General features: G+C 41.4%; 1 protein-coding gene across 4 annotated transcripts in view; it reads left to right on the forward strand.

Moving 5' to 3' along the window:
• The window catches only part of PTPRB (protein tyrosine phosphatase, receptor type B), a 141858-nt gene extending 117473 nt beyond the window's left edge, over window positions 1–24385 (forward strand). For all 4 annotated transcript variants that reach the window (XM_008066607.2, XM_008066608.1, XM_008066609.1 and 1 more), the window contains 12 exons: window positions 2348–2447; window positions 3584–3667; window positions 3767–3784; window positions 3906–3987; window positions 4586–4676; window positions 5673–5749; window positions 8226–8360; window positions 9334–9456; window positions 9635–9798; window positions 11946–12081; window positions 21408–21528; window positions 24055–24385. In XM_008066607.2, the coding sequence (XP_008064798.1) occupies window positions 2348–2447; window positions 3584–3667; window positions 3767–3784; window positions 3906–3987; window positions 4586–4676; window positions 5673–5749; window positions 8226–8360; window positions 9334–9456; window positions 9635–9798; window positions 11946–12081; window positions 21408–21528; window positions 24055–24077 (1154 nt within the window). In that variant the 3' untranslated portion in view covers window positions 24078–24385. The remainder of the gene's footprint in view (window positions 1–2347; window positions 2448–3583; window positions 3668–3766; window positions 3785–3905; window positions 3988–4585; window positions 4677–5672; window positions 5750–8225; window positions 8361–9333; window positions 9457–9634; window positions 9799–11945; window positions 12082–21407; window positions 21529–24054) is intronic.
• Window positions 24386–25142: the final 757 nt, after the last annotated feature.

The following is a 25142-nucleotide window of genomic DNA, read 5'->3' on the forward strand; positions in this document are numbered from 1 at the left end:
GTTGGGCAGGGAGTGGCATCATTTTCCTCACCATTCATGACACCATTGTCTTCTCAGTGTTCTACGATGCTTGATCTCTACATCTGGGCAAAAGATGACTCAGCCTCACAGACATTCCTATCTATTTAGGCCAAATACAGGGATAATCTCCCAGTTTCAAATCAAAGAAGGATCAGAACACAGTTAAGTAGATTTAGATGTCTTTGCTTATAATTTAATGTTTAGCAGGAACTTTGTAAACACAATTCTTTCCTATTTAAAATATTGTCATATGACAAAAATTGTGTGTAGTCCAGTAAAGAAACACAATCAACATATATTCAAAAAGAATGTTAATCACATTAAAAGAAAGATTGTATTGAATTGATGTTTCTTGAAAAGCAACATCGAATAAATAAATCTAAGATCTTAAAATGCAACTTCAGGCCAGGCACGGTGGCTCAAGCCTGTAATCCCAGAACTTTGGGAGGCCGAGGTAAGGGGATTGCCTAAGCCCACGGGTTCGAGAACAGCCTGGGCAACTTGGCAAGATTTCATCTCTACAATAAATAAAAAAATTAGCCAGCTTGCTAGTACACACCTGTAGTTCCAGCTACTTGGAAGGCTGAGGTGGAAGGATCACCTGAGCTCAGCAGTTCGATGCTGGGGTGGCAGTGAGCTTGCCACTGCACTCCAGCCTGGGTGACAGAGTGAGACTCCAACTCAAAAAAAAGCAACTTCAAAAATGGGTTGTTTCATAGACCTTAATAAAAGTCATAAAACAAGTAACAATTTTAAAAGAAAACACAAGAGTAAATCTTTGTAATCCTTGATTAGAAAATAGTGTTTTAGATATGGCACCAAAAGCATAAGATGTAAAAGAAAAAAATTAATAAATTGGACTTAATCAAAATTAAAGATGTTTGTGCTTTAAAGTATACCATCAAGAGAGTAAAAAGACAACCTACAGAATAACAGAAAATATTTGTAAATTTTATGTCTGATAAGATTTGAGTATCCAGAATATATATAAAACTGTTAGCTTACAATAAAGAGACACATACAATTTTAAAATAGGCAAAGGAACCGAATAGACATTTCTCCAGAGAAGATATACAACTGACTAATACACACATGAAAAGATGCACAACATCATTAGTCATAAGGGAAATGTAAATCAAAAACACAATAAGATATCACTTCACACCTAGTAGCATGGAGGTAATCTAAAAGACAACATAAGTATCAGTGAGGATATGGAGAAATTGGAACCCTCATACATTGCTTGTGAAGATGCAAAATGGCGTTGCTGCTTTTGAAAACAGTTTTGCAGTTCCTTAAAATGTTAAATCTACAGTTACCATATGACTCAGCAATTCCACTCCTAAGTGTATACTCAAGAGAACTGGAAGCATATGTCCACACAGAAACTTGTACATGAATTACAGTAGCAGTATTCATAATAATCAAAAAGTAGAAACAATCCAAATGTCCACCAATGAATGAATGGATAAACAAAATGTAATATATCCATACAATGGACTATTATTTAGTCAGAAAAAAGAATGAAATGTTGATAGATGCCATAACATGGATGAACTGTAAAAACATTATGCTAAGTGAAAGGAGTTCATCACAAAAGACCATAGGTTTGTGATTTAATTTCTATGAAATGTCCATAATAGGCAAATCTATAGACACGGAAAGTGGATTAGAGGTTGTCAAAGGTTTGTGGGGTGAGACGGCTGGGGAGTTTCTTTTAGGAGTGATGAAGATATTATAAAATTGATTATAGTAATATTTGCAAAACTCTGTGACTAAACTAAAAACTGTTGAATTGTACAGTTTAGATGGGTGAACTGCATGGTATGTGAATTATACTTCAATAAAGTTGTTAAAAAATGAGGCTTCTCTTACCTCATCATAAACTCTTAGTGGCTGTATCATACCAGATAATAAAAATGGGATTTTGTTCAAATAGCTTTTGGCAATCCACTGGATTTTCCAAAGCCCCAGATGCTATGTAATATGTTTTCTAGAAATTAAATCTCATTTTTATCTTGGTGGCAAACTTACATCCTCTCTCAGGTACTCCAAGCTTTACATACAAGCACAAAGTCCAAAATTCCTTTATAAGCTATACACCATTAACTTCAAAAGTATACAGGAATGTCTGTCCTGGCTGTTACAGGGCAAATAGCCAGCATTTCATCTTCTCAGCTGCACACACCTAGCCTTTGGGAAGTAAATGTCTTGCTGTGGACATCACTTGAATTCTATTTGTAGTAACCTTACTTGGAAGATACAGCTTCGTACTGGTTCCCTAGCACTAATGTTCCCACTGGGGTTTCCATCTGGACTATTGTAGAACCCTTGTTTGGAGTTATTGAAGGTGTGAGTGCTGGTCTGTTTTTAATTGGCATGCTGGTGGCTGTCATTGCCTTATTCATCTGCAGACAGAAAGCAAGGTGAGTATAAAGATCCATTTATTTACTTATTTATTTATTTTTTAGTCAGGGTCTCACTCTGTCACCCAGGTTGGAGTGCAGTGGCACCATCACAGTTCACAGCAACCACCAACCCCTAGACTCAGGTGATCCTCACGCCTCAGCCTCTCAAGTAGCTGCAACTACAGGCACGCTCCAGCACATAACAACATAGGTCTTGCTATTTGTCCAGGCTGGTCTCGAACTCCTGGCCTCAAGCAGTCCTCTTGCATTGGCCTCCCAAAGTGCTGGTATTACAGACATGAGTTACCATGCCTGTCCCAAAGATTCCTTTAACGATGCAACTGAAAATACCCTTGAGCCTAAAAAGTAAGAAGGGAACATAATTTAACTTCTCTAGATTAAATCATCATTGTTTTATCCATAAAAACAAAAGTCAAACTCTAAAGCCATGAGTCACTTTTTTTCAGCTCCTCTCTGTACCATTGATGAATTCGGCCCTTAACAAATGACTGAGGGCCATCTGTAGCTTTATTTAAAGATGAAATGACTCCTTTTGCACAGCTGGAAAAAAAAACACATTTTTTGGTGTCATTCATATCCTCATGAAGACAGAGATATTTGCAAATTGTGTGCCCAAGTGCTTTTCTGAAATATCCTGAAAAGTGTGGTTGACATCATCATTATGTAGCTCGTAAATGCCATCCTAATTTAAGAAGGGACCAGAAAGAACCAGATAACATGTGGCCCCAATGCCGTGCCTTCTCTTCATGATTTTTTTTTTTTAATTTGGCACATTTTCCTCTCTCTTAAAGTCGTGTCTGGCATCTGAATTTTACTGAGGGGGGGTTGTTGGTTTTTTTTTTTTTTTTTGAAAAGTTTTATTGAGAATGTGGGAAGTGATTATAACCTGTAGCCAAAAACCAGGAGACAAATTTTCAGTTATTGCAGAGATCTGTTTCAGGGTGGGAAAGATCTACTTCTTTATGCTCTTTCCTTTCCCTCCCTCAAGGAGACGTTGGCTGAGTACAAATCTACATAAATCCTGAAAAATCCATATTTGCACAAACACTCACAGCCTTGCCATAAATGGGGAGATTTGTTGAAGCCAAGTATCATAAGCATAATCACAAAAAATCTTCTCCCTTATGTTTCAGCCATGGTCGAGAAAGGCCCTCTGCCCGCCTGAGTATTCGTAGGGATCGGCCATTATCTGTCCACTTAAACCTAGGCCAGAAAGGGTAAGCGCCCATCATGTTTGCCTACATATAATTTATTGACAGATAGATTTATGTGAGAATTGCTAACAAAATTTATCTTCTTCTGGCTTCCCTTCACAGTAACCGGAAAACTTCTTGGTAAGAGAGAGAACTCGTTAATTACTATACTATCTACCTTTGAAATATGAATCGGACTGGTTATGATATTTTCCCTTTTCTGCAGTAACTTTCCTTTTGTGTTGTTTAATTTTTTTTATAGCCCAATAAAAATAACTCAGTTTGAAGGGCATTTCATGAAGCTGCAGGCTGACTCCAACTACCTTCTGTCCAAGGAATACGAGGTACACATCAGGCCAAATGATGCTTCAGCAACCCTGGTCCTTAACAGAATTTCCCTCCTGACCTTGACTATGGACTCATAGGCTGAGTGAGCTCCAGAGTTAGGGTGCTGTTTAATATCTCAGCTGAGTGCTCTCTGATGCCTAAAACATTCCCTGGACAATATACTACTTAATGTCAGAGGCTAGTTTGAACTCCAGAATAGCACAGCAAACCAGCTGCTATCCAATCCAATCCAATGAAGAATTAACACATCAGAGGAAGAATTAACAAATGTAAACCTAATATTTTCAGTTACTCAGCCTGGAGATGATGTGGTTTTGGAAAAGGCACCTGGGCTTCGGGTTTGATTCTCAGCTTTGCCACTTGGGTGACCTGGGGCCAGTTAGTCTGAGCCTCATCTGTAAAGTGGTGATAAGGACACCTCCCTTGTGGGGCTGTTGTGGGGGTCAGAACTAATGCATACCGAATACAAGGCATTCCATAACCAGTAGCAAGCATACATATTTTTATATCATTGTGTATCTCTAGGATTGTATGATTTGTCTGATTCTACTTATTTCATGTTCTCCACTTGCAAATTTATTTTTGACCTAATAGGACTTAAAAGACGTGGGTCGAAACCAGTCATGTGACATCGCACTCTTGCCAGAGAATAGAGGGAAAAATCGATACAACAATATATTGCCCTGTAAGTTTTGGATCGATATTTGTAATCCTGTCTTCCTCTAGCCATTTCTGCACTTTTCCAAAAATGAAATGGGAATAAGGAAATATGGCATAGCTGGATATGGACAACCTCCAGCTCTGAATGCCTTTAATAAAGAATGATTTGTATGTTTCTTCATTTCTCTTCAGAGGGATAATAGCCGGTTTAAATTCTGATAATCAGAGACTTCTTATGATGTTGACATTTCCCCAGGTGGTTCTACTCCTTCTTGGAGGCTAAGCGTAGTAATGGGGTTATCAGCAAGGACATCAAGCAGACCTGTGTTTGCTTAACAAAGTCATCAGCTGGGTGTGGTGGCTCACACTGATAATTCCAGTACTTTGGGAGGCCAGGGTAAGAGGATTGCCTGAGCCTGAGGGTTCAAGACCAGCCTGGGCAGCTTGGCAAGGCCTCATCTCTACAATAAATAAAAAATTAGCCAGACATGGTGGCATGTGCATGTAGTACCAGCTACTTGAAAGGCTGAGGCGGAAGGATCACTTGAGCCCAGCAAGTCGAAGTTGTAGTGGCTATGAGTATGCCACTGCACTCTAGCCTGGGTGACAGAGTGAGACTCCAACTCAAAAAAAAAAAAAAAAAGTCATCAGTTCGCAATTTTTCTTTAAATTATCCTTACTCCATTAGATAAAGCCATAAAAGGTAGTTTTTCTGGGTTGTACTTATTGCAGCAGTGAGAAAGAGCTGGCCATTCCATCAGGCAAATGTTGCAGTATTATAAAAGAAAGCACAGATGAGCTTCACATTGTCTCCTGTGTCTAATTGTTTACAGGCCACCTATCCAACCCCAGCATGAATAAAGCTAGTTATCCTGTCTGAGCCTCATCTGTAATATGGAGCCAAGAATACCTCCCTCTGGGAGCTGTTGTGGGGATCAGAGCTAAGGCACATCACATACATAAACTGCAGAAAAAACACCCTTAAACTCAGTGACAGCTTTCTCAATAAACTTCCTTCCAGATGACGCCTCGCGAGTGAAACTGTCCAATGTAGATGATGACCCTTGTTCCGACTACATCAATGCCAGCTACATCCCTGTAAGTGAACCACGAGGCCATAGTGCCCAGGATGAAACTCTGATGGGTGGCTATACTGGTGATGACACTCCTGCGTGTTCTCACTCTTCTTAGGTCTAGAAACATTTGTAGATTTCAGAAGAACATGTCTGATTGCCATGGAATGTGGGGTGTCTAATTCAATCACTGCTAAGCCCTATTTTACACAAGGGTTGTAGTCACATAAAATTATGATAAGTAGCTGGACACTGTGGCTCATGCCTATAATCCCTACACTTAGAGAGGCCAAAGTGGGAGGATTGCTGGAGCCCAAGAGTTCGAGACCAGCCTGGGAAACATAGTGAGACCTTGTTGCTACAGAAAATAAAAAGAATTAGCCAGGCATGGTGCCACGTGCCCGTAGTTACAGCTATTCAGGAGGTTGTGGAGGGAGGATTGCCTGTGCTCAGGAATTGAAAACTGTGGTGAGCTGTGATTGTGCCACTGTACTCCAGCCTGGGTGACAAAGCAAAACTCCCACTCAAAAAAAAAAAGGGTATAATGAGTCCAGGATGAATTTTCTTAGGCTGTCTGCTCTCTGCATCCCTTATTGCCCCAGATTAGACCTTCCTAAGGAAAACGGGCCTCCCTCTGCTAAATCTGCCTAGCTGGAGAAGTTGACCCCATGTTATTTGGATTTTTGAATACCACAGACACAACTCAAAAGTTATGTCAAACCTTTGGGCTCTGATTTTGGCTAACGTCTTGCCATCTTCCTACAGCACGCTACAGCAGAAAACGGTTCAACAGATATAGGCTTGTGCTGGGCACAGTGGCTCACGCCTGTAATCCCAGCACTTAGGGAGGTGACGTGAGAGAATTGCCTAAGTCCAGTGGTTTGAGACTTGTGGGCAACTTGGCGAGACCTCATCTCTACAATGAAAAAAAAAAAGAGCCAAGTATGGTGCCTGCCTGTGGTTCCAGTACTTGGAAGGCTAAGGCAGAAGAATCACTTGAGTCCAGCAGATTGAGGCTGCAATGGCTGAAAGCATGCCACTGCACTGTAACCTGAGTGACAAAGTGAGACTCCACATGTATATATATGTCTGAATCTCACCTCTGCCCGTTGTTGACCTTGTGACCTTGGGCAAGTTATGGCACCTTTCTGAGCCTCCATTTCCTTTTCCCAAAACTAAGATAGCAATATTTACCTCAAACAACCAGGTGCAGTGGCTCACACCTGCAATCCCAGCACTTTGGGAGGCTGAGGCGGGAGGATCACTTGAGCCCAGGAGTTTGAGACCAGCCTGAGCCAGGAGGTCGAGGCTGCGGTGAGCCATAATCATGCCACTATATTCCAGCATGAGTGACATAGTGAGACTCCCACACCAAAAACAAAACAAAATAATAACAGCAATATTTACCTCAATCATTCACTCAATAAACATTAATAAAGTGCTGACTATAAGTCAGACACTGAGCTGTGTACAGGGATGGGATAAGATGCAATCTTGCCCCAAGGGAACTCTCAGAAGAGCCAGGGCATCAGGGAATGAGAAGGTGGTGCCATGAGAAGCCCACTGGAGCAGTGCTTCTCCATGACAGACATCTGCATCATCTGGGGATCTTGTTAAAATGCAGATTCTGGTCCAGCAGGGCAGGGGGGGAACCGGTAGCATACATTTCTAACAAACTTCTAGGTGATGCCAACACTGCTGGTCTGAGAATCACACTCTGAGTAGCAAGAGGCTAGAGGTTGCCACAGAGCATCTGTGGAGAATATCACCCAGCGGAGAGAAAGATAAAGGAGGCTCAGCCAAGGAGGCAACACACTGAGGATAAAAGGATTAGTCAAAGGGGAGGCAGTGTGTGGATGAACGGGGCTGGGGGTGCCAGAGGTGACAGGCTGTAGAGAACCTGAGAAGAGGCAAGGAGAGAAAGAGCTTTGATTAAAATTTACAAGGAATTCTGTACTGCTAAAGTACAGAGTGAGTGGGTGAAAATATCCTAGCTCTAGAATTGTGGCTTGGATGAAATAAGATCTGTGAAAGTCCTGATCCCACCGCACATTAGATGGTAGGTGCTCAATAAACAGTGGTTTCTCTTCCATTAAGCTTTCCTTGCATAATATCTCTCACCAAGTTATTCTAATGTCAACTATCCAAAAGGGCTAAAACTCTCCCACATTAAATAGAGAAAGAATCTAATCAAAGTCAGTCCTTCAGGTAGTCTACACACACACACATACATGATTGAAGTGAAGTGTTTCCTAGATCTAAGTCTTCCATTTGCTTTTAGAATAGGCCCAGTCTAATAAAAAGGAATGTGGTTCTTAACAATGGTTCGATGTTCTGGCCTCTGCCCTTCCGGCTCCCAAGCCTTGACACTTGTGTCAGTATCTTTTTTTCAGGGGCCTGGCAAAGACCTCCCTATCTTCTAATCTGCAGAGCTAACTCTTTGTTTATAGCTCTGAAGAGAGCCATTGTTTCTGACCGTCCATATTGTAAACTCATTGCAGGGCAACAACTTCAGAAGAGAATACATCGCCACTCAGGGACCACTTCCTGGCACCAAAGATGACTTCTGGAAAATGGCATGGGAACAAAACGTTCATAACATCGTCATGGTGACCCAGTGTGTTGAGAAGGGCCGCGTGAGTAAACAGCCTTCCTGACTTTTGAGCTTTGCTTTCCGCTGCTAGCATTGAATTCTGCCCCATTGAGTTAAACCCCACAAAACCAAGCAGGGACCACATGAAAACTTTAGTGATTTAAGCCACTCAGTTCAAAAGGTTCTAGTTGCAAATCCAGGTGATGCCTAATTCTGATTCTGGTCTGAAGTTTCAGTTAAAGATGTTTCCACTTGAAGACTGGGATTATTGGCAGTGCCCATGACACTGAAAGATTACCTGGAAAGACCCTTCCAGAGTCACTGGGCCTGCCCCTGCTCTCAGGAAGGAAGAAGTGAGTTTTAGCCTGTGTCGGCAGATGCAAAATTAAAGAATTATCCAGGCAAATCAAGCAAACTCCTTGTAATGCATTTATCATCCTCTAGTTTATATGGTTACTTTAAGGATTGAAAGAGAGATTGCATCATAAATTGCCCAGTATCTGCACTCAATAGATATATGCTCACAATCCTCTTGCTCCTAGCTTTGTACATGTGAAGGCAAGTTTAGCTAAATGTTCTGACTTCTCAAGGATCTCTTGGCACATGGCCCAAGCTAGGACAGCAACATAAAAATATGAACAAGTGCCTTCCTCTGCCCAACTCGATCTTTCTTCAGAAAGAACAATAAATTGTGAGCCATAGTTTATCTACTAGTGGAACTGGAATGCTGAAGAAATCAATTTTTAAAAAACTCAAGCTGTGTTATCACCTTGCCTAAAAAAGTGAATGAATCCAGTGGTTGGGGTTGGGGCTGCTCCTTGTGCAGCACTCCCTTCACTTGGAACAGTAGCTCAGCTTCCACACTGGCCATGAGTAGGTTAATAAAAAGCAGATGGTCAAATGGCTTTAGCAACCAATCCCGGATCCCTCACTCAGGAAGGCCTTTCGAGGAGGGAAAGTCCTGGTTCACAAAGGAGTCATATTTCCGGACTCACTTTTTTTCTGTCTCCTTCTAGGTAAAGTGTGACCACTACTGGCCAGCGGACCAGGATTCCCTCTACTATGGGGACCTCATCCTGCAGATGCTCTCGGAGTCTGTTCTGCCTGAGTGGACCATCCGAGAGTTTAAGATATGCAGTGTATGTTGGTTTGCTTGACTTCATTTAACAACCCAACTTGGAGAGAGGAAGGAGATCCGTGAACCCCATTTTTGCTGCTTCCTCTCCTGTAGTTTCAACCCACAGGAGTCACAGCGTGGCACAGTTGCCAAATTGGAAGGTGGTCCCTCCCTTAGTATCCCACTCTCCACTCTTACAGGAGGAACAGCTTGATGCACACAAACTCATCCGCCACTTTCACTATACGGTGTGGCCAGACCATGGAGTCCCAGAGACCACCCAGTCCCTGATCCAGTTCGTGAGAACCGTCAGAGACTACATCAACAGATCTCCGGGCGCCGGGCCCACAGTGGTGCACTGCAGGTGCTTAGAGACCTTGGAGCCAGTAAAATGGCAACCATGCGGGGGTTGTGCCTTCTCGGGGGAGTCGAGAAGAAGGCATGAGCATGGGGAATCTGGTGGGTGGAGGATTTGTCTGCCTCGCCACAGAAGTTTTCATTACGTTCTTTCCCTTCTGCCAACCTCACTCTTTTTCCACTTTGTTCCCCTTCTGCCTTTCTCTCACCCTCGGTCTCCAACCTTCTCTCTCTCACACACTCTTCTTCCTTCTGTCTGAAATGCAAAGTCGCGATGTGACTTCCATGCCCTCCATCAGCCAGTCTCACCCTCAATCCAAGTTCCCAACAACATTTTCCCATTCTTCCCAAGAAAATGAATGCATAAGCTTTCCTTGCCTCTGGCCATTCTTACTCCTTGGAAGGCTTTCTCTCTCTCTTCCACCTATGTAAGCCCTACCATCCTTCAAGACTTCTCTCCGGGTCTTATAGCTTATCTTTGTCTGTTTGTGTTGGATAATTTATAAACAATAGAAATTAACTTCTCACAGTTCTTGAGACTTGGAAGTGCAAGATCAAGAAACTGGCAGGTTCAGTGTCTATTAGGAGCCTGGTTTCTGCTTTCAAGATGACGCCTTGTTACCACATCCATCAGAGCAGATGAAGACTGCATCTTCACAGGGAGGAAAAATGAAAGGGCAAAAGGGTCTAGCTAGTTCCCTCCAGCCCTTTGATAAGGCACTGTCCATCCATGAGGGCATAGCCCTTGTGGCCTGATCACCTTCTAAAGGTCCCGCCTCTTAATATTATTACATTGAGAACTGAGTTTCAGCATGAATTTTGGAGGGAACACAAAAATTCAAACCACAGCATAGCACTTGCCATCTGTAGTATGCAATTTTTCTTTTAAATTTCTGCTCTCTTGGTTTCTCTTTGCTTCAAATAGTCTGTTCATAAAATTAAGCTAACAAGCGATCTCTCTCTCTCTCTCTCTCTCTCTCTCTCTCTCTCCCTCTCTCTCCCTCCTGGTATTTAGCTAATTAATGTTGCAACAAAACTTTGATAGCCCTCACTGAATGGCACTAATAAATAAGGAGTGGGAAATTGCTACAGTAAGAGAAATGTCAAGTGTACTCATTTCCTCCCAATCAGGCCAGCACGGTAGGAGCTCTGCTTTTCTATATCATTGGAACCCTGACACTTTTAATAGGAAGCGGAGGCACCCAAAGACTTTTTGCTTTCTGAAAAATGCAGACATTTTTGCCCAGGACCACTAGAGAACTGATCTTCTTTATCTAATAAATGTGTTCACTGACAGTCCCCAGATGATACAATAATTTGGGAAAGCAATTTGGCAATCTCTAGCAAAGTTGAAGGTATTCATACCCTATGACCAACCCAGCAGTTCTGTTTCTAGGAATCAAACCCTGAGATGCACAATGATGTTCACTGCAACACTTTTTTTTAACAGAGAAAAACCAAAAGTGATCTCATTGTCTTCAGTAGGGAATAGATTAGCAGTGGTTTATGAACTCTACAGAATGGTTCAAAGAAATTAGATCTACATGTAATAACATAGGTAAACCTCAAAACACAATATTGAGTAAGAAACTTAGTAGAAGAATATATAAAACATGTTACCATTTCAGTAAATTTTTGAACACATTAAAAAAATATGTGTTTTTGTTTATGGGGCCAGGCATGGTGGCTCTTGCCTGTAAATCCAGCACTTTGAGAGGGTCCAGGTAGGAGAACCACTTGAAGCTAGGAGTTTGAGACCAGCCTGGACAACATAGAGAAACCCCTCTACAAAAAATAAATAAATACCTCTCCTACACACACACAAACACACACACACACACACACACACACACACACACACACACACACACACACACACACTGTTTTTTTACATGTATGTATGAAAAGTATGAAAACCTGCATGGAAATTATGCACACCAAGTACAGAGCAGTACTTATCCCTCAAAGGAACATTAAAGGCTGGAACTCTAGGTTATATTTCTTTAAGACACAGAGCACCTTGAGAGAAAGAAATATTCCTATCTTCTCCCATAACTTGGAAGAGAAAAGAAAGATAATGCCAGAGTTTCTGGATATGATCTTGAAAGGCAAATTTAATAAAAAGCCTCAATCTTCCTTTGCCATCTCTTCTAGTGCCGGTGTGGGTAGGACTGGAACCTTCATTGCCTTGGACCGAATCCTCCAGCAATTAGACTCCAAAGACTCTGTGGACATTTATGGAGCTGTACACGATCTAAGACTTCACAGGATTCACATGGTCCAGACTGAGGTAAGAGTTGCAGGTGGAACGACACAGGCCACCCACCCTACTCTACCTCCCCACCCCCAAAAAATGTTCAAGGCTGTCATCTGACAAAGGGAAACAACTGTGGCACATTGGGAAGAGAAAGACATAACTGAATATAGTTTCTAGGACTTGTTATTTTAAACAAATCTCAATGATCTTGAGGGTAATGTGTAACCTGCTCTTTACTAAGCTGATTTAGGTAGTTAGGAATAATGATTTTTTTTTAATCAGTACATTATACCTGGGAGAATGGCCAGGTCAGTCTACCTTGGAGATCATGTTAAGATAAGCGGGCAGATGAGCAAAAGAACTTCAATTAGCAAAGAGGAGGAAGATTCCAATCTCTTCTCTCCCCCAGCCCTGTCCCCTTCACCTACACTCCATTTCTGGAGACAAGAAGGGAGTGTATATAGATAGTAAAGGCTAAATGCTTCTTTGACATCTGCAGGGCATTTTTTTTTTTTAGTTGGAATCTCACTCTGTTGCCCAGGCTGGAGTGCAGTGGCACACTCATGGCCACCACAGCCTCGACCTGCTGGCTCAGGCTATCCTTCTACCTCAGCCTTCCAAGTAGCTAGAACTACAGGTGTGCACCACCACGCCAAGCTTGCAGGGCATTTTTGAACATGTTATCTCATTGCAATTTCCACAATAATTTGATAAGGAGTATTATATTCCATTTCCAGGCTGGAAAACTGAGGCCCAGAGGCTGAAAAGGGTTTTTTGCACAAAGTCTGCAGCCGGGAAATGGCTGGGCTGGCTTGGACACTGTTCTAGAGAATCGCAGACCCTTGAGTACTAAGCCCACAGCCCCACAGCCTCAGGGTCAGATCTGTTTCCCCCCAGCCCAAGCTTGTCACTCCCCTGCATAAATGCCTTCCAGGGCTCAAGTTCTCTTACCCTTGTGTTTCCCAAGTTTTTCCCCAACTAACTCTGCAAAATCCTCCTTATAAAAAAAAAAAAAAGAGTCCCAGGTCAGATGCAGTGGCTCATACCTGTAATCCCAGCACTTTGGGAGGTAGAGGCAAAAGGATTGCCTGGTTCGAGACCAGCCTGGGCAATATGGCGAGACCTCTTCTCTACAATAAATCAAAAAATTAGCTGGGCGTGATGGGCGTGTGGTTCCAGTGACTTGGAAGGCTGAGGCAGAATGATGGCCTGAGCTCAGCAAGTCAAGGGTGCAGTGGCCGTGAGCATGTCACTGCGTTCCAACCTGGGCAACAGAGTGAGACTCTGACTGAAAAAAAAAAAAAAAAAGAATTCCATGTTTGAAAAACTGAAAAGTTCTGTATGCTACTCTGCCCCTAGTAGAGTCACAGTACACATGGAAATTGCACAGACAGCAATGCACCACCAAAAGGGGGTGGCCTGCAGCAAAGACCCCCTTTGAGCTTTGTTGAACCCATTTTTCCCAAAACCACCTTGACCCCTGAATTCTTTTCTTGTGCAGTGTATATTAATTTTTCGCTGAACTCACATTCTATAGCACACTTGGCAAAACAGCGGTGTCACTGCCTCCTGCAGGCAGCAGCCATACCCAGATTCTCTGTTGCCGCCATTGTCTTATGCTGCGTTTCACTATAACAATTTTTCCACCATTGGTCAGGCACAGTGGCTCACACCTGCAATCCCACCCATTTGAGAGGCTGAGGGGGGAGGATTGCTTGAGCTCATGAGTTCAAGACCAGCCTTGGTAATCTAGTGAGACCTTGTCTCTACAAAAATTCAAAAAATTACCCAGGTGTGGTGACACGTACCTGTAGTTCCAACTGCTTGGGAGGCTGAGATGGGAAGATCACCTGAGCCCAGGAGGTCGAGACTGCAGCGAGGGGTGATCATGCCACTGAACTCTAGCCTGGTGACAGAGTGAGACCCTGACTCAAAACACACACTTACATATACACACCATTATTCCACCATATTTTCATGTTTTATTGTGAAATTGTTTTAAAAAATACACAAAGCTAATGAAAAGAGTATAAAGAGTTTCTGGATACCCAAACTCCTGCTTCTATCATTATCAGTATTTTGTGTTCTTTTTCCTCTATATCCCACGTACACTGTGCCTTGATCCCATGATCCCACTGGAATCTTTTAAAGTAAATTCTACTTATCACATTATTTTTTCCTTAAATACTTCTTTACACACATATATACAAGTGGGGAACCCAAAAAACCCTGAGTTTATTTATTTAATATGGTGTATTTATTCTTACATTTTAAAATTTCAGTCACCTTCAAAGTACTCTCCATTTGATACAATACACCTATTGAGATTCTTTTTTTCACTGCTCAAAACTGTTTTTGAACTCGTCCATTTTGATGTTCTCTAGTGCTTCTGCTGTTTTTAGTTTCACCTCTTCCACATCAGCAAAACTTTTCCTTTGAGGACTATTTTCAGTCAGAGAAACAAACAAAAAAGTTGCTGGGGCGAGCTTGGGTGAATAAGGAGGGTGGGACACAGAGGTCACGCCGTTTATGGTCAAAAACTGCTGAACTCTCGGCGCAGTGTGGACAGGTGCACTCGTAAGTCACCCATCATGAAATGGGCAAACGCATTAAAAGAATCTCCAAAACAAGATTCACTGAAGCTGAACGCAGTCTCTTACAACACTAGCTGGTACACTGATGCCGATGAGTTCCTAGAACACTGCCCTAGTGGAGGAAGCCTGTACTACAAGAAGTTCACCCTCCAAAGACAATTTCAGGGTTTATTTGGGGGCCTCCCTCATATGTGTATATAGAAGTATAGACACACATACACACACACATATAGAAGTATATATGTATACACATACTTATATGTCTATACTTCTATGCATATGCTGTAGAAGTATGTATATTATATATACATACACTATATATATGAAATGTCTTATGTCTTAGAGATAAGGGCTCTTTTTAAAACTATGACCACAATATTATTATCACACTGACAATTTTAACCATAATTCCTAAATCTCATCTAATATCCAGTTTGTATTTAAATATCCTTACTTATTTCCAAAAAATTGCTTTTTATAAAAACCTATAGTTGGTTTTCATTAGACTCCAAAGTTTGCACATTTCATTTGGTTGGAGTATCTCTGAAATCTCTTTTAATCTTTAATAATTCTCCCTCCCATTTGCTTTATATGCCATTTATTGTTGAAGAAACCAGTTCCTTTGTTCCTTAGATTTCTCCACATTCTGGATGTAGCCGATGGCTTTTCATGGTGATAATATATTCCTCTCTTACCCATGTTTGGTCATTAGTTCCAGAGGCCTGATTAATCTCAGTTTCCTTCTGCCACCACAGTGCTTTGTAGGTGGTACTGAGTGCTGCCTGTCATATCATATGGGAGACAGATCACCGTGTATGTCTCTTTTTCAGCACTGATGAAACCGACAGTAGGTTCAGAGGGCGTCAGCCCTGACCATTCATTATCCCCATCAACCCTTCACTGAATGGTTTTAGCCGTCACTGATGACCTCTGTCTAGCGCTGTTATTTCATTAAGGTTGAAGAATTATATTATCTATTACATAATTATTAGTCTTCAGCTTTCTCCATGAGGCCATGGGTTTCCAGAGGGTAGAAACTTGTTTTCCTTCTCTATTTCCTCAATATTTATTTTAATCTGTTAAATGAATGAACAAATACCCTACAATTATATTGCTTAAAAAGTCAGCATTCATGTTTCATTTTTGGTTTATTGCCACTTTCACAAACTCAAACCATAATTAATTTTTAATTTGAGAAAGAGGAGTTTATCTTATTGTAAACTATCTCAAGCCATTGTGTGTGTGTGTGTGTGTGTGTGTGTGTGTGTGTGTGTGTGTGTGTGTGTGTGTTCAGGCTCTCTAGTAATTGTCAGAGGATATGTATCACTTCCATATACCTGCCCCCAAACTCTTGAGATGCATTTTGGCAACGAGCAGGAATGCTTATTGTAAATATCACTGGCTGGCTTTCACGAGGTGTCAAAGCTCTTCCTCCTTCTCCCTAGAAATAATTCCTTCTTTTCCCTGTACTGTTCTCCTTCTCCTCCTACTTCTCTAAGGACTCTCCTCCTACCTCTCTAAGGTAGTTTAGTTCCTCAGCTTGCCTTCTCAATGTTTGATTTTCCCACAGTTCTATTCTTAAGGCACTGCTGTGTTTTCTATCTGTCTTTATTCTTTGTGATGTTCTCTACTTCCGTACACACTCATGTTTCCCACATCTAATCACCCTTCCCCAGCATGCACCTAAGTACCTGCCTACCAGTCAATTCTACCTGGAAGCCTTGCGTGTCATCTAAACTCAAAAAGCTCAAAATTGAACTCATTATCTTTTAAAAAAAATAAAACAAGGCCAGACAGTGACTCATGCCTATAATCCCAGCACTTTGGGAGGCCAAGATGAGAGGATTGCCTGAGACCACAATTTCAAGTCCAGCCTGAGAAACTTGGCAAGACCTCATCTCTACAATAAATCAAAAAATTAGCCGAACATGGTGGCACATGCCTATAGTCCCAGCTACTTGGAAGGCTGAGGTGGAAGGATCACCTAAGCCCAGCAGGTCAAGGCTGCAATGGCCATAAGCGTGTCACTGCACTCCAACCTGGGCAGCAGAGTGAGACTCTAACTCTAAATAAATAAATAACAAAACAACAAAAATACTTCTCTTATTCTTCCACCTTCTAGTCCACTTAACAGTGTTGCCATCCATGTGTTTGCCCAAGCCAGGGAGCTGGCTTCTTTTTATTACCTTTTAGAGATGAGGGTCTCACTACGTTGCCCAGGCTGGATTTGAACTCCTGGGCTCAAGTGATCCTCTTCAGGCACACCCCATCCAACTTTTAAAATTTTATTTATTTATTTAGCCAAGTGCGGTGAATGAATCCCAGCACTTTGGGAGAATGAGGTGGGAGGATTGCTTGAGCCTAGGAGTTTGAGACCAGCCTGGGCAACATAACAAGAAGATATCTACTAAAAAAACCAAAAAATTAGCTAGGCATGTTGGCATGTGCCTGTATTCCCAGCTACCTGGGAGGCTGAGGCAGGAGAATCACCTGAACCCAGGAGTTCAAGGCTGTGGTGAGCCATGATGGTGTCACTTCACTCCAGAATGGACAATAGAGTGAGAACCCCCAACTCAAAAAATATATTTATTTATTTGTGGGGGGAGGTTTGTTTATTTTAGAGATGGGGTCTCATTGTGTTGCCCAAGCTAGACTCGAACTCCACAGCTCAACGGGGCTGATTTCTTTTCCTCCAATTCCCACATCCAAGCAGTCACGAAGTCCTGTCAATTGTCAATGTCCTTCTCTTTGTTCTAGTCCTTCACCCCACGGCAACTACCCTGGTGTGACCCTTTACCAACTCTTGTTGGCCCTGCCTCCTAGTGGGTCATCTGCCTTCAACTTTGCCCTAACAAGTCTTCATCATCACTGTCACCATCAGACTTGTCTCACTGATCACATCATCTCCCTGCATAAAAATCTTGGAAAGCTCACCACTGCTGCAAAATGAGATTCAAACTCTCATCCTATGCACAAGCCCCTTTGTAACCTGGTCCCAGCTTACTTCTGCAGCTTCACATCACGGTAATACCCACTGTCACTGTCCAGGGTCTGACAAAATTAAGGAAGTTTTCCCTCCCTTAGCAAGAATCAACTTTAATGCTTTTAGTCTTAATGAAATATACAGTAAGATAGAAAGTTTCACTATCCCTTTTTTCTGGAGCAAACAAAATCCCAAACACTAGCTAGATAGCATCTGTCTTGCTTTAAGCCTCTGCCAAAGTCAGGCTTCTCTCACAGGCTCAGAATCCCTTACCCCAGAGCCAGCATGGCTTGTTTGGTCATGGGAGTGGGTGCAGAGGGGTGTAATACACATTTGAATCCCTATGAGTGACTTTTCCAGCAAAAGAGGAAGGACACTTTGACCTCTTGTATTACTTTTTTGAGCCCATGGTGACAGTCTCGACTTTCTTCCATCTTTGTTTGGTATACAAAGGGATACAGATCTTCATAATTTTTAATGAATATGTCAAAGAGCAAGGATTTCTAAATAAAAAGGCATTCGTCAGGGCATTTGCAGTGTGTCCCTCCTTTTTTTAGCTTCCCTTGGGGAAAATTTGTCAACCTGACTCTTAGGGAGAATTCAGGGAACAATAATTCGTTAAAAATAAAACAGTAGATGATAGTCACAGTCTCAAATCTCATCTGCTTCTCCTGAGAAGGAAATTGTGATATTGTAGGATAAGAATCTCAGACGTCATTTGGGTGATTGTTCTGGGGGGCTTCCCATCACCTGTGCAACCAACATTTTGGCTGCACTGACCTTCTCAAGGTTTCCAGAATATATGTGCAATTTTATGTTACTTTGTCCTACTTCTTTGCCCAAATTCTTACAAATGTCACCTTTTCTTTCTAGCTTGATACTTTCCTCCCCTAAAACTGAATCCAGTGGCTTCCTCTTCCACATGAAACTTTATACACAGTTCTGTCTTATGTTTACCAGCTCATAAGTATTTGTTCCACATTTGACTGTCTGCTAAACTTACACTCAGGGATCATGAAAGGCTATAAGAGTAATACTATAAATACTATCTAATACTACAAGAATTGGTGAAATTAAATGGAACTTAATGCTTCAACACCAAGCTAAGCCTTCACCAGTTAGAAAAACTGGTGATCTTTTATGATCAGGGGTTCATATATTAGATTTTCTCTGCTTTTCATTAAGAATAAAATGAAAAGCACATTAACAATCTGACAATTTTAGTGGTAATAATTTTCAAAGGGACATTCTATTGGGAGAAGAAGAATTTATATTTAAGACAAGACAAATTAATTGATATTAACTGGTTTCAAAGCCCATGGTGGATTATTGTTGAAGAATTTATTAATAGGCCATTGCATAGCTGTACTACAGTTTATTCACAGCTTACCTCTAGAGTCCCAAAGTAATTTAATACCCCAGTAGAACTGAAAATATGAATTATGCTTTGGGCAGGAAGAAGCAGGGAGGTGTCAGTCTATAATTTGGTGGATCATTTTTAGGATGGCAAAAAGAGACTGCTTTATACTGACAGCCATTCTCAGGATAGCACCTTTCTCAGATTTTCAAGGTTGAGATGTCATAAAACACTTATAACAAATGAGCAGGATCTGTGAGCAGAAAAGCAAAGAATCGTTCTTAATACTATTGCAGGCCTCACTTATGATTGATTTGGTTGTTTCAAATGTCTTTATCTATTGAGTATACTGACCTACCTTATATAGTCCTATGGGTAGATAACCAGGCTAGCTTCCAATCAGGGACAATGTCTAGTGCCAACCCATAAACATAAGTACTTGTTCTTATCCACTCTGAAAGACTGTTAGTGAGGGAAGATTTTATAGTCCTACTTTGTACCTCCACCCTTTAAGGCTCTAAGGCTGACTATACTGATCACCTTGAACGCAAGGTACAAAAATATTTTTCTTTTTCTATTTTTTCTTTCTTTTCTTTTTCTTTTTTTTGAAGTTGGAGTCTCACTCTGTCACCCAGGCTGGAGTGCCATGGCATGCTCACGGTCACCCCAGTCTCAACCTGCTGGGCTCAGGTGATCCTTCAGCCTCAGCCTTCCAAGTAGCTGGAACTACAGGCATGCGCCGTCATACCTGGCTAATTTTTTTTATTTATTGTAGAAGTGAGGTCTTGCCAAGTTGCTCAGGCTGGTCTCAAACCCGTGGGCTCAGGCAGTCCTCTCATCTTGCATTCCAAAGTGCTGGGATTATAGGCATGAGCCACTGCACCCAGCCCAGAAATATTTTTCAATGTCCATCTCACTGACATCAACACAAAGTGTTATATACTCTTTAGTGGACAAGGTATGTTAGCTCTAGAAGAGATCTTGGCCATCTTGTTTAACAGATGGAGAACTAAGATCCTGAGAAATCTTGTGGTTCGGTCTAGGCTGACTGGAGGCTGCCTAAGAGCCCAGACTCCCTCCTTGTTCCTCCTCCCAGCCTCCTCCCTCTCCCCCTGGACTCTGAGAAGTTGCCAGATCATTAAGGAGAGATTCCACAGACACCCATTGCCTTATGAGAGAACTCAAGTGATAGTAAGGAAGATGCCCAGTGCACAAGTTGCTGCCTGTGGTTGAGACACTGCTGCCAGTGGTGGTCTTTGTGGTGTCTTTATGGTCACCAAACCACTGACTCTTCTATATTTGTTTATATTTCAAAAGTAGTTAATTCCCAAATAGGTAGGTCCATTCTCACCTTGTAAACCCTGTAGTTCTCCTCTGCAGTCAGCCAACATCTCTGAGATTGTTCCATGTACCAGATCCAGATGCTGAGAGAACAGGAAAGGATAAGACACTGATCTTGCACTCAAAGAACTAATAGTCCAGTGGGGCTTTTTGTACACATCTCCTTTTTCTCATATTACCAAAATAAAGGATGCAAAACAGCTGAGCATGCAGTGAAATGATTTTTTCATTGGGTAACGCAATTAAATTGGGATGTAAGAAGACCAGTGTAATGAAAAGAACATGAACTTTGAGGTTACATCCCCAGGATCAATTCTCAGGGATCCCTTTCTTAACTGTGTGACCTTGGAGAAGTTACTTAGCTTTTCAGTTTAGATTGATAATTTTATCCACTTCACAAGGTTGTTAAAATCATTAAATGAATTTTATTTTTTTTGAGTCAGAGTCTCACTCTATCACCCAGACTGGAGTGCAGTGGCACACTCACGGCCACCACAGCCTTGACCTGCTGGTCTTAGGCAATCCTTCCACTTCCACTCTCCAAGTAGCTGGAACTACAGGTGTGTGCCACCATGCCCAGCTAATTTTTTGATTTATTGTAGAGACTAAGTCTCACCATGCTGCCCAGGCTGGTCTCGAATTCCTGGGCTCAGGCAGTTCTCTTACCTCTGCCTCCAAAGTGCTGAGATTACAGGCATGAGCCACCATGCCTGACCAATAAATGAAAATTTATGTGTAGTACATAGCACAGTGTTTGGTATTCATTCATTCATCTACTTTCTGAAGACTCTACCATGTGCTGAACAGTTCTAGGCACTCACAGAACAGACCATGTACACATGCATGCTTGTTGAAAGAGTGAATAAGCATCATCTCTCTGCCCACTAACATTATTCTCCTTTCAGTGGTAATAAAAAGTAGTCACTCCTTTATGTACCAGAGATACCAGAGACCACTAGTAAAGTGATGATCAAGAAATTTGCTGTATAGAATTCCCCACCATTGCCAATATGTTATAAGAGTCCTTCATCTTTTCTATAATGAGAACAGGCCCTCCTCTGACATGTGTTCTGTTTCTCCACAGTGTCAGTATGTATACCTACATCAGTGTGTAAGAGATGTCCTCAGAGCAAGGAAGCTACGGAGCGAGCAAGAAAACCCCTTGTTTCCAATCTACGAAAATGTGAATCCAGAATATCACAGAGGTAGGAGCTTACTTCACTAATATTTATGTTAATTCATCAAGATAGCGTCAACCTGAAAAACCACTGATAACCTAAAGTTCTTCCAATGTGCACCACCCATTTTTCTTCTTTTACTCAAAAGTTTTCCACGAAGGGAGGCAATAATGGGGAGGAGAGGTAAAATGGGGAGGATCATTCTTCCACAATTAAGCAGTGATTTCGCATGGTACCTCTTCCTACCTAACCCAAGATACCTTCTGTTAAGGACTCTCCTTAAGATTTATTTTCTAAGCGATAAGCCTCGCTACGGGGGAGGGTGTTTTGAAATCACAACAGAGAGTTCCAATTGTAAAATCTCTTTGAAGAAGAACTTCGCAGTCAAGGTATCAAGTTCCTTAATATGTTCTTATCTTGTGACCCAGTATTTCTCCTACTACCCTAAGTACAGAAAAAGCATTATACATGAAGCTTTTCATAGTTAAAAGTTTGAGTAGAAAACTGTGTTTAACAATATAGAACTGGCCGGGCTTGGTGGCTCAGCCTGTAATCCCATGATTTGGGAGGCCGAGGTGAGTGGATTGCCTGAGCCCGCAGGTTCGAGACCCACACGGGCAACTTGGTGAGACCTCGTCTCCACAATAAATCAAAAAAATTAGCCGGGCGTGGTAGCGCGCACCTGTAGTTCTGGTTACTTGGAAGGCTGAGGCGGAAGGATCGCCGGACCCCAGCAGGTCGAGGCTGCGGTGGCCGGGAGCCTGCCACTGCACTCCAGTCTGGGCGACAGTGTGAGACCCCAACTCAAAACAACAACAACAACAACAATATAGGACTAAGTACACATGATGCATTCATTTACTAGACTATGATGCAGTCACTAAGAATGATATTTTTGAGAATGTTATAATAACATGGGTATCCTTATAAAGTGAGAAAAGCAGAATTTAAAACAAGCAAACTCAATGCATTAAAAAAAAAAACATTTCCCTGAACAATAGACAAATACTTGATTTTTTTCTTCTATTTTGTGGATTTTCTAAATGTCCTAGAACAAACATGTATCATTTTTCAAATGAAAAATTAAATAGAGAAAAGCTTATAAACCTTATAAGGCACTGCTATAGTCAAGCAATAGTTAAATGGTAAGAGAAGGATCTTCATGCATCTTCCTATTGTGGGCCATCATTAAGACCTACAAGTTATCACACAGACTAATTACAAATGTGAAGGTACATTATATTAATTACCTACTACCGCCTAACAAATTACCCCCAAAATTTAGTAGTTAAAATCAGCATTTATTATCTCACAGTTTCTGTAGGTCAATAATTCAAGAGGGGCTTAGCTGGTGGTCCTGGCCCAGGGTCTGTCATAAGGTTGCAGTGAATACTTTGGTCAAGACTATTGTTATCTGAAGGCTTGACTGGGGCAGGAGAACTCTCTTCACAATGGCTTGCTCATGTGGCTTTGGGCAGAAGCCTCAGTTCCTTGCCCATGTGGACTGATATTTATCTACAAATTAGATAATTTTTCTTTGACAGACATCATCACACGTCTGCCTTATCTCTGTCTTTTTTTTTTTTTTTTTTGAGTCAGAGTCTCACTCTGACTGAAGTGCATGGCCACCGCAGCCTCAACCTGCTGGGCTTAGGTGATCTTTCCACCTAAGCCTTCCAAGTAGCTGGAACCACAGGCACACGCCACCATGCCTGGCTAATTTTTTGATTTATTGTAAAGACAAGGTCTTGCCATATTGCCCAGGCTGGTCTCTAACCCGTGGGCTCAAGCAATCCTCTCACCTCCACCTCCCAAAGTGCTGGGATTACACGCATGAGCCACCACACCTGGCACTTGTCTCCATTTCTAAATGATCTTCAATTGGCAGTGTCACCTTACATTTTATTTAGTTTTCTGTACCATCCTGTCTAGCCAGTATGTTAAATAGTTGATCATCTGTAAAGCACAAATAAAGAGCTGTTATTTAGAGGAATCCTTTGTAAATCAGATAATCCTTTTGTATTATAAATAATTATCCCCCTCATTCATCTGTATAGTAAATTATGGCTTTTGCTTGGCAGGTTTCTTAAGTAGTTTCAGGATAGATCAAGCTCTGAAAGGTCTTAGAGATTCATTTTTCTTGTTTTGACTTGAGAGTCTTTTTATAGAGTAATCTTAGGCATTCTGGAAAGAAGTTAATTGTAGAATTGGAAAAGGATAACCAACAGGCACCTGAAGGCTGGGATTCAGGTCCTAACTCTGGAACTTAGTAGCATTGACAAGCTGTGTAACCCTGAGTTATTCTGCCTCTCTGAAGCCATAGCTTCGTCTATAAAAACAGAAAGGATGGACTAGAATCACCTATCCCTTCCAAGTCTAATAATCTATGTCTCTAAATGGAATGAGCTGGCCCCCACAGGAATAGCTTCATCTTAAACTGTATTGAGCTTTAGTTATTTCTGTTGGTCTTTCCCATTTGTAATTTTTATAAATGAAACAAACAACTATGACACACCCTGCTACAGCCTCTAGTGATAATGTTCTTCCTTTCAGATCCAGTCTATTCAAGGCATTAAGAATATACCCGAAGATCTCCTGGATAAAAATTATTCACTGTGTGATTTGTTTTTAAAAACTTGCTTCATGCCCTACAGAAGTGCCTGCTATTTCTGTTGATATTATGTATAATTTATTAATCTGCAGAATTTTAAAAATTTTATGTAATTTAAAGGTAACAGATATTATTGTACATAGTTGTATTTTGTAGTTTCTTTTGTAAATATGTATTTTTTCATAATGTTTAATATTAAGCTTTATATAATACTATTTTTTCACACTAAAGTGTTCATGGCTTGTTCTACATAAACTAATTCAACCTGTATGACAGGACTACTGGTAAAATGTGTATGGAAGTGGTTGCAGAGATAATCCCATGGGCAACATTTTTACCTGTTTAGATCTTCACTGGACAAGATAAAGTCCAGGGCTAGAGAGAGCATATAGTAAAACTAGCTCTGCTGCATTGCTGTCCCATGCATCTTGAGAGCCAAAGGTGACTGAGATGCTGTTAGGACAAATATGACAGTCAAAAAAGGAAGGTGGGGATTCAGCAGCAACAAAGCTGAGCTAGATGGTTATACCTAGACTAGTTACTCTCTGTCCTTTCTCCTGCCAGGGATTCAAGCCAAAGTGGTCAGCTTGGGGGTCATGTAACTTGCAATGTAAGCCCCAGCTGCAGGGTTGAGGTTTCTGCTAGAGAGTGAGCCAAACAGAAATGATGAATTCTATGTGTTTAGAAGATGCCAGCTATACCCCTGACTGGAAACATAGCATACAAAACACTAGTCATAATGATTAGAGGTTATTTCATGGCATGTTTAGTGTGGAGTGTGAACATGCACAGTCATGCTGCAATGTATTTACACACACTAGTCTTTGTCTCATTTCCAGTGGTCTGCATTCTTGAAAAAGTTGCAACTATGCCATTCATACTTGGTTTTCCTAATAAAAGAAGATAATGGAGGCAGATTGTGCCCTTGATCAAAAGACCTAATGCCAGCATTTTTATAGAAATGTTTACAAACATCAAGTAAAAAAACAAACAACAGTAAAAACAAAAACGGAGTGGTCCTTAGTATAAA

This window comes from Carlito syrichta, unplaced genomic scaffold (assembly GCF_000164805.1).
Source record: "Carlito syrichta isolate Samal-C Ts95f unplaced genomic scaffold, Tarsius_syrichta-2.0.1 Scaffold309041, whole genome shotgun sequence".
Classification (NCBI taxonomy): domain Eukaryota; kingdom Metazoa; phylum Chordata; class Mammalia; order Primates; family Tarsiidae; genus Carlito; species Carlito syrichta.